Source organism: Pan troglodytes, chromosome 14 (genome assembly GCF_028858775.2).
Source record: "Pan troglodytes isolate AG18354 chromosome 14, NHGRI_mPanTro3-v2.0_pri, whole genome shotgun sequence".
Classification (NCBI taxonomy): Eukaryota; Metazoa; Chordata; class Mammalia; order Primates; family Hominidae; genus Pan; species Pan troglodytes.
The window spans coordinates 20,107,649-20,117,651 of record NC_072412.2 but is presented as its reverse complement, the minus strand read 5'-3'; the positions used below and the strand labels follow the sequence as shown (position 1 = coordinate 20,117,651).

The 10,003-nt window shown below is 45.6% G+C and overlaps 1 protein-coding gene and 1 long non-coding RNA gene across 12 annotated transcripts in view; one reads left to right on the top strand and one right to left on the bottom strand.

Annotated features, from left to right (window-relative positions):
- Positions 1–3,977: 3,977 nt before the first annotated feature.
- The window catches only part of XPO4 (exportin 4), a 124,462-nt gene continuing 118,436 nt past the window's right edge, over positions 3,978–10,003 (top strand). For 2 of the 11 annotated variants that reach the window (XR_010150623.1, XM_024348465.3), the window contains exon 1: positions 3,983–4,324. Coding sequence is in view for 2 of the 11 variants with exons in the window: in XM_024348465.3 (XP_024204233.1) it covers positions 4,256–4,324 (69 nt within the window). In the remaining 9 variants the exon portion in view is untranslated. Of the gene's footprint in view, positions 4,325–10,003 lie in introns of all 11 variants that reach the window. The other 9 variants (XM_063792426.1, XM_063792428.1, XM_054664849.2 and 6 more) reach the window with 9 other exon arrangements.
- The window catches only part of LOC107967845 (uncharacterized), a 76,835-nt gene continuing 72,409 nt past the window's right edge, over positions 5,578–10,003 (bottom strand). Inside the window, exon 3 of the long non-coding RNA XR_008538657.2 lies at positions 5,578–6,357. This is a non-coding gene — a long non-coding RNA (uncharacterized LOC107967845). The remainder of the gene's footprint in view (positions 6,358–10,003) is intronic.

Here is a 10,003-nt window from a genome sequence, read left to right as displayed (position 1 = left end):
CAACATTGAGATCCTACAATTTCAGCTCTGCCCTGAAATTCATGGCTTCATTATGTGAGATGTCTATACCTCACTTCATAAAGTCTCAAAATTCAAAATACTGTTAATTTGAAAGGAAGCAAATTAATCCTCACATTTGATAAAAATATATCCCTTCCCTTTTATTTTTATTTTCATTTATTTATTTATTTTTTGAGATGGAGTCTCTGTCGCCCAGGCTGGAGAACAGTGGTGCGATCTCGGTTCATTGCAACCTCTGCCTTCTGGGTTCAAGTGATTCTCCTGTCTCAGCCTCCTGAGTAGCTGGGACTACAGGCGCCCGCCACCATGCCTGGCTAATTTTTTAGTAGAGACGGGGTTTCACCGTGTTAGCCAGGATGGTCTTGAACTCCCAACCTCAGGTGATCCACCCGCCTCGGCCTCCCAAAGTGCTGGGATTACAGGCGTGAGCCACTGCGCCTGGCCTTTTTTTTTTTTTGAGATGTAGTCTCACTCCGTCACCCAGGCTGGAGTGCAGTGGTGCAATCTCAGCTCACTACAACCTCCGCCTCCCGGGTTCAAGCGATTCTCCTGCCTCAGCCTCCTGAGTAGCTGGGATTACAGGCACGCACCACCATGCCTGGCTAAATTTTGTACTTAATAGAGATGGAGTTTTACCGCATTGGCCAGGCTGGTCTTGAACTCCTGACCTCAAGTGATCCACCTGCCTTGGCCTCCCGAAGTTCTGGGATTACAGGCACGAGCCACTGCACCTGGCCTATTTTTTGTTTGTTTGTGTTTAGAGGCAGGGTCTCACTTTGTGGTCCGGGCTGGAGTGTAGTGGCACAATCACAGCTCACTACAGCCTCTATCTCCCTGGCTCAAGTGATCCTCCCACCTCAGCCTCCTGAGTCACTGGGACCATAGGCATGCACCACCACACTTGGCAAATTTTTTAATTTTTATTGTTTTGTAGAGATGGGGTCTCGCTATGTTGCCTAGGCTGGTCTTGAACTCCTGGGCTCAAGCAATCCTCCTGCCTTAGCCTCACAAAGTGCTGGGATTACAGGCGAGAGCCACCGCACCCAACACTTCTTTCTTTTCTTTCTTTTTTTCTTTTTTTTTTTTTTTTGAGATGGAGTCTCTCTCTGTTGCCCAGGCTGCAGTGCAGTGGCACAATCTCAGTTCACTGCAACCTCTGGCTCCCAGGTTCAAGCGATTCCCCTGCCTCAGCCTCCTGAGTAGCTGGGATTACAGTCCTGTGCCACCTCGCCCGGCTAATTTTTAGTGGAGACAGGGTTTCACCATGTTGGCCAGGCTGGTCTTGAATTCCTGCCCTCAAGTGATCTGCCTGCCTTGGCCTCCCAAAGTGTTGGGATTACAGGCATGAGCCACTGCGCCTGGCCTTCTCTTTTTTTTTGAGATGGAGTTTCACTCTTGTTGCCCAGGCTGGAGTGCAGTGGCGCGATCTTGGCTCTCCGCAACCTCCGCCTCCTGGGTTCAAGTGATTCTCCTGCCTCAGCTTCCCGAGTAGCTGGGATTACAGGCATGTGCCACCACACCTGGCTAATTTTGTATTTTTTTTTTTTTTTTTTTTTTTTAGTAGAGATGGGGTTTCTCCATGTTGGTCAAGCTGGTCTCAAACTCCCGATCTCAGGTGATCCGCCCACCTGGGCCTCCCAAAGTGCTGGGATCACACGCGTAAGCCACTGCACCTGGCCCTCTTTCTTAAAACACGTGTAGTTGCAAAGTTCTAATGTAATTGCACAAAATAAATACTTTGGAACCCAAGGCCCAATCTGAAGCATTATAAGCCTCAAACATTTAGTGTCACAAACTGTTTATCTACATATTTGCACAATATCATTGATCTTTGGTAATTACTCTTTGCAGCAACTAGAATCATTTTGTAATTTTCTTGTAGATTGCTATACTTGGTCATATATTTATTGAGTGCCTACTATATGTCAGGCCCTATGATAAACACTCAGTTACTAAAAAGGACCATTAACTGCATTTTGGCTCACTTTAAACTTCAGTAATAAAATAAAACTTACTTAGTTTCTCAAGCAATACAAACCTTGTTAATTCATTTTCTCTACTTCAAGTTGCAGAGACTTCAAGTACAAGAAACAACATATTTTCCAACGGAGCTAATAATGCAGTTCCGTGTGGCCGGGCACAGTGGCTCATGCCTGTAATCCCAGCATTTTGGGAGGCTGAGGCAGCGGATCGCCTAAGGTCAGGAGTTCAAGACCAGCCTGGCTAACATGGTGAAACCCCGTCTCTGCTAAAAATACAAAAATTAGCCAGGTGTAGTGGTGCACACCTGTAATCCCAGCTACTCTGGAGGCTGAAGCACGAGAATCGTTTGAACCCAGGAGGCAGAGGTTGCAGTGAGCTGAGATGGCACCATGGCACTCCAGCCTGGGTGACAAAGCGAGACTCCATAACACACACACACACACACAGCCATTCTGTTGCAGTGACATAAAACCTCAACAGTATGGCTTTCTTATAACTAGGAATAAGAAACAGGAAGATTTCAACAAAAAATAAACTTAAAAATACTGAAACGAATTTGACTGTCTGTGTTGTTTCAGAAGGCTGAATAAGCACCAAAAAGAAGTTATAGGAATGTAGACCGTAGATGTCAGCTCAAAACGAAACAAACCCCTGATGCGAACAACCTAACAGCACTGGTTTGAATACTGAAACAGCTGTCAGGACCACTTGCGTGGAATGTCCTAGAGGCAACTGGAGCACCGGAGGGAAGGTTAATTACTTGATACTCTAATATGCCTTTCAACACGGATTCCACAAACACGACAATGCTGATTTTTGTCCTTTTTTTTTTTTTTTTCCTGAGACAGGATCAGCTTCTCACCCACGCTGGAGTGCCGTGGTGTGATCTCGCCCCACTGCACTCTCGACCTCCTGGGCAATCCTTCCGCCTCAGCCTCCCGAGCAGCTCGGACCACAGGCGCAAGACACCACACCGGGCTTTTTTTTTTTTTTTTTTGGTAGAGACAGGGTCTCGCGATGTTGCCCAGGCTGGTCTCGAACTCCTGAGCTAAAATGAGGCCTGCCTTGGCCTCCCAAAGTGCTGGGATTACAGGCATGAGCCACAGCGCCTGGCCGACAAAGCTCATCTTACTGCATTTGAGAAGCCAGGTAGTCAAGGTCAGGCTTTCCTGTCCCTGCTTTCTCCCTCTCCTATGTGAGCCAGCCCTTAAAGAGTGAAAACGGCAAGAGACAAAGACGGGTTTTCCTCCTAGGGTCTCCTAGCGACCCGCTGCCCAGATACATTTGGATGATTGTCCTGCAGAAGGCCAAAGCCCTCCATTATGAAAACGAAGCGTTCGGCCGGGGGCGGTGGCTCACGCCTGTAATCCCACAACTTTGGGAGACCGAGGCGGGCGGATCACCTGAGGTCAGGAGTTCGAGACCAGCCTGGCCAACATAGTGAAACTTCGTCTCTACTAAAAGTACAAAAATTAGCCGGGCGTGGTGGCGGGCGCCTGTAATCCCAGATACTCAGGAGGCTGAGGCAGGGGAATCGCTTGAACCCGGGAGACGGAGGTTGCAGTGAGCCGAAATAGGGCCATTGCACTCCATCCTGGGCGATAGAATGAGACCCTGTCTCAAAAAAAAAAAAAAAGAAAAGAAAACGAAGCGTTCTATCCTGGAATGTTCTCCCATGGTAAGAAGGAACAGAGAAGCAGGAGACAGATACTTTGAAAGGAGGTGCGCTCTGAGGAGGGGAAAGCGGGAAGAGCGATTCCAAGTTTAGGAAATCCTGCACGGCGCTGGAGCGTGGAAGGGCAAGGAGGAGCCAGGGGAGGCGGTGTGCAGGGCTGACAACGGAGGGAGCGAACTGGCGTCGTGGATCTGCGGGTCCCCGGGCGGGCTGTACTAGGGCAGTGGGGAGAGGGCCGGGGGCACCGCGAGGCCGGGGCGCCGGACACCACGCATGCGCGGGGCTGGGAGCTTAGCGGGGCGCGCGGCTGCAGCAGTCTGGGCAGACCGCCCCGGCCTCGCCCGGTGCCGGCTGCGGCCGCCCCCGCCCTAGCGCGGCGGCCGGGCTCACACTAGTCCCCTCCCAGCCACCCGGAACCCGGCAGCGCGGCCAGACCCGCCGAGGCCGCGACGCCGGCGTCGACAGCGGCTGCGACGGCCCTGGGAGCGCGTGAGGCTCCGGGGTCGCGGCGGCGATTGGCCGGCCGCGGCGCCCGCTCCCAGAATGCAGCGCATGGCGCGTCATTGAAGAGAGACCATGATGGCGGCGGCGCTGGGGCCCCCAGAAGTGATCGCTCAGCTGGAGAACGCGGCTAAAGTTCTGATGGTGAGGACGCCGCGCCCCTCAGACCCCGGGATTCGCGGGTCCCCGGTCGGCTCTGCCACTCCAGGCCTTGCTGCTCGCTGGGCTGGCGACTGGCAAGGGCCTGCAGGGAGCCTGGAAGTGGAGGAGGAGGTGGCGGTGGCGTGGCGCAGGATTCTTCATCCTACTTTCCTCCTGCCGTCGTCCCCTCCTTCCAGGAGCTGTCCCCTTCCCCTGGCTGCCCAGCACCCCAGTCGGGCGTGGGAATATAGTGGTGTAGCAAAGAGAATTTCTTCACCTTACACCCTGCCCCACAGACTGGGTCGCAGAGCAAGGCGCCGGGAAGGAGTTGGGGTTATCCCCGCAGGGCTTCGGTAGGGGAAATTTGTAGGGCTGTGTGAGCGCTCTTGGGGAGTTGGTGTCGGGAGGGATTGGATGGCACAGCCTGGGTGCTGTTAGCAACCCTTGTTTCCTGTGCATTCGCATCCTCTAGCGCTTCCCTGACATGCAGCCACCTCTGGAGTAATTGCAGCCGGCAGCACGTGGAAGGGCCGGGCCGGCAGGAGGGAGGGAGGGGAATCGTTGAGACCAAGGTCATAGGGGCAAAACTTGGTCTAGTGCTAAGCTCCTTAAAGCTCCCGCGATTTGGAGAACTGAGTCTATGCTACTCTTTGACTTCATGCTTACACTACAATAAACAGTTTGATGAGATTGTTTACTAAGGGAATTTGAGAAGGCCGAGTCAAAGGATAAAAGTATTACATGCAAGGAGAAGTACGGATAAACTACGTTCAGTTAGTAAACAGTGTTTGTATTTGCTGGCTCAGCTTTGTTTTTGCAAATTATGACTTCAGTGTTTGTAGATGTTTTGGGAAGTTAGAGGTTCATTTGATACCTGGATTGATTCAGACTTTCTAAGAATTGGATACAGCCAGCTTTGTTACCTTTTTGGACTTTTTTCCTTTTGGTTTGGTGTTAGGGTGTTTGAGCATCACATTTGAGAATATTCGAACTAATTCTAGCGTAGTTTGTAGTTCTAATATTTTACACCAGATATTTTTGTTTCTTTAGAAATCGAGAAGTCTAATAAAAGCAGTATTTACTTGCTTCATTATGAATATTAACTTAATGTACGTTTTGTCACAAAACAGACTAGTGAAGGTTTTCACACTTTTGCAAATTAAGCAGAAGTAACTAGCTAGTATTCCCCTTAATAAAAGATTCTTAAAAATCCCTGACATAGAGCGTTTTGTAAAATTCCTGAAATTTTCCTAGGAGCTAGGGGCTCTGTTTTCGTTAGATTCTGGAAGGAGTATGCCACCCAAAACACGGCTGTAGTTCTTACACTGATCAGGTAAAATCAGTGTCCTTCGTCACTGGCTTAATATAAACTAGTATTTGTGTTTTCCAATATCTTCCCTCTTCCCTGGCAAAGCTGCTTTTATCCCCTATAAGGAGTAGGTGAGAAGAATAGTAGTAAGTACCGTTTATTGAGTGCTAGATATTGGGCTTGATGCTTTACATACTTTACATATTTTATTAATTCTTGCAACAGCTTTGCTTTACAAGGTTGAGAAACTGTAAGTGACCCGGGTTACACGATTACTAAATGGCTGAATTAGGTCTTGAACTCAGTTCTGTCTGGCTCTAAAGCTGTGTGTCTTTCCACTCTACCCCATCTGTCATATGTTGTGTAAATAATTTGTCTAAATGCTTTTTATCTTTTCAGAGGAGAGTAGTATTGAAAAAAGTGTCATGTTATTAAAAACAGGAAATTACAACCGGGCGCGGTGGCTCATTCCTGTAATCCCAGCACTTTGGGAGGCCGAGGTGGGCGGATCACTCGAGATCAGGAGCCCAAGACCAGCGTGGCCAACACGGTGAAGCCCCATCTCTACTAAAAATATAAAAATTAGCCGGGCGTGATGGCTGGCACCTTTAATCTCAGCTACTCTGGAGGCGAAGACAGGAGAATCGCTTGAACCAGGAGGCAGAGGTTGCAGTGAGCCGAGATCGTGCTGCTGCACTCCAGTCTGGGCGACAGAGTGAGACTTCATCTCAAAAAAAAAAAAAAAAGGAAATGACTTTTTGGAAATTTCCACTGAAGTATTCAGAAATTTGTACCAAAGATGTGTAGAGTAGTTATTGTATTATTTCTTAATATGAAAGCTATATTCCAAATTATTAATAGCTACCATTTATTGAGTACATACTATGTTCGAGGCGCTGTGCCAAGCCCTTTACATATATTACTTTTTATCTCCAGTAACTCTGTGAGGTAGGTATTATTACTTTCATCTTCTTTTTTTTTTTTTTTTTTTTTTTTTTTGAGACCAAGTCTCACTCTGTTGCCCAGGCTGGAGTGCAGTGGCACGATCTTGGCTCACTGCCACCTCCGCCTCCCGGGTTCAAGCGATTCTCCTGCCTCAGCCTCCTGAGTAGCTGGGACTACAGGTATGTACCACCACACCCAGCTAATTTTGTATTTTTAATAGAGACGGGGTTTCACCATGTTGGCCAGGCTGGTCTCGAACTCCTGACCTCGTGATCCACCTGCCTCGGCCTCCCAAAGTGCTTGGATTACAGGCGTGAGCCACTGCACCTGGCGTGTTACTTTCGTTTTCATTTTACAGGCTAAGGAAATTCCAACATGTAGATGCTAAGTAATCTACACAAATTTACATAGCAAGGGGTAGAGACTCAAACTCTGGTTTGTCTGTTACCAGTCTGTGGTTCTTAAGCTGTAGGATACTGGGACCAGAAAGAAGGTAAATTAATTCATCTTTGGCTAATTAAGGTTGTTAATGCTCCGTCAATTATTAAGCATTAAGCTACATATTTTAAACAGAGTGATCTTAGCATTTATCCATCTGTGGGTCTGAATATATCTTATGGAAAATTGCTGTATTTTAACTGTTAATATGCTTTGAGATTCAAAATGCAAATAGTGATGTATTTCATAATTATTTTTGCTTAATTTTTCATTAGGTAACTCATATAGTTGTTTTATGGAAATCAGCATAGAATTTTAGAACATAGAAGAATCTTAGATCTTTTGGTACAGAGGTCTTAGGGAGTCTAGGATGAATATCAGAAGGAAATTGTAACAAATTTTTTGGTATAAACGTACATTTTTAGTAATAGGGTCTAGAGCTTTTATCACCGTCTCTGAGAGACTAGAAACTGAAAAATAAGAACCAAGTCTAAGCATTCTCCCTTCTATGCTACAGATGGGGAAACTGAGGTTCAAAGAGGTAGAAGTGACTTGCCCAAGGTAGGTCACAGAGCAAATTCATGATATAACTGATCCAGGCTGAGATCACCAGACTCCCCTTTCAGAACTTTTACTCTTTTTTTTTTTTTACTTTTTTTACTCAACCATGTTGGTTCTTAGTCAACATATACTATAAATGTTACATTTTATTACTTGATGGAAAATGTCTAAATATGGTACATCTATATTCAATCAATTTAGGTTATTGGATAAGCTGCCAGATAAAGTAGTACAGTCGTCCCTCGGTGTCCATGAGAGGTTAGTTCCAGAAGCCGCCTCCACCCATGGACATCAACCGTGCATTGATACTTAAGTCCCCCCGATCCCCTCCCTTTCTTTTGAGACAGGGTCTCTGTTGTCCAAGCTGGAGTGTAGTGGCATGATCATGGCTCACTGCAGCCTTGAATGGGTAATTTTTTAAAAATATTTTTTTGTAGAGAGGATCTCACTATGTTGCCCAGGCTAGTCTTGAGCTCAAGTGATACTCTTGCCTTGGCCTCCTAAAGTGCTGGAATTATAGGCGTAAGCTACTGTGCCCAGGTGAGTTTCTTACATGATATGGTATGGTAATTGTGTATGACCTATGCACATCCTCTTGTATACTAAAATGTAGGAGGTGTTTTGATTTTAGAGACAACATTATTGAAAAGTTTAGTGTTCTTATAGTATTGATGCCACATTCATTTGCAGTCCAAAGAGTGCTTTATTTATTGTCTTGAATTTGCTTGGTTTTGTTGCCCTGTCTTCATTAGGTTGTTTTGGATTGTCCTTAGTGATTGTGTGTAGCAATAATATAAGATAGTGCAGAGCACACATATTAACTGATACATTATAGAAAAGTAATTTTCATAGGTTTTTTTTTTCCTTTTTCTTTTGAGACAGTCTTACTCTTGCCCAGGCTGGAGTGCAATGGCGCAATCTCAGCTCACTGTAACCTCTGCCTCCCAGGTTCAAGTGATTCTCCTGCCTCAGCCTCTCAAGTAGTTGAGACTGCAGGTGCCTGGCACCACGCCTGGGTAATTTTTGTATTTTTAGTAGAGATGAGGTTTCAACACGTTGGCCAGGCTAGTCTTGAACTCCTGACCTCAGGTTATCTTCCCACCTTGGTCTCCCAAAGTGCTGGGATTAACAGGCGTGAGCCACCGCACCCGGCCCATACATTTGTTTTTAAACCAGGATGGATTTAGTGAGTGTAAATCCAACTTCAATAAATGAGATTCATGACTGGTTTTCATAGATTTTATTATAGTGGAATCTGGTTAATATCTTCTAAAATACTTGCACATCTGTAGTCCTATAGAAAAATTTTTGTCTTCATTCTCCTATCAGTCCTGTGAAGTAAATAGGATGAGATATTCCTAAACCTTATAAATGAGAAAACCTGGCCAGGCATGGTGGCTCACACCTGTAATCCTAGCACTTTGGGAGGCCAAAGTAGGTGGATCACCTGAGGTCAGGAGTTCGAGACCAGCCTGGCCAACATGGTGAAACCATGACTCTACTAAAAATACAAAAATTAGCTGGGCGAGGTGGTGCATACCTATAATGTAATCCCAGCTACTTGGGAGGCTGAGTCAGCAGAATCACTTGACCCCAGGAGGCAGAGGTTGCAGAGATTGTGCCATTGCACTCCAGCCTGGGCTGTAGAGCGGGACTCTGTCTCAAAAAAATAGAATAAATAAATAAATAAATATGAAAACCTGATATTCAGAGATGGCAAATGATTTACCTGTTGTCATATAGCTAGTTTGGATCTGGAATCCAATTTCTGGCCATTGATTTGTTTTAGAACATTTCTTCAGTATATAGAAACACAGCATGTTAGACACTATGCTGTGTATGCTGAGGAGACAGAAGAAGCACCTTCTTTTCAAGGAGTGGAGAAAGGCAAAAATATTAGCAAATGTTGGTTGGTAAAGTTATAATAGAAGTAGGTACAAACATCTGTCTCAGGCTGAGATGGGGACTGAGAAAGGGCTTCTTGGAATAGGTAACCCTTAAGCTGAATCATGAAAAATAGATTGGAGTTTTCTAGTTTGATAAGCAATATCCCAGGTGGAGATATATATTTTGGGGAATATAGTCTGAGAGAATATAGTTTGGGGAAATACAGTGAGTTTGAGGAATATTTGAGCATTTATATAGTAGATATTTCCCGAGACCTTCAAATGTGTAAGGTACACTGCCTTTATTTTTTTGTAACCACAGTACACGTCATAAAAATGAAAATTTTAATTAATTGAACCTACTTTTCTTATTTGAAAGATGCATTATAGTAAGTATGCATTTTTGTTTATTTCAGCCCTGTCTTGTAGTACCTGCAGTGGCACTAGATATTAGAAAACTGGCACAGCATTCTTTTTCTCAAAAAAGCTAATTAATAGGAAATTTATGTTTCAAATTCAGTTCAATTAAATGTGTATTTGCAG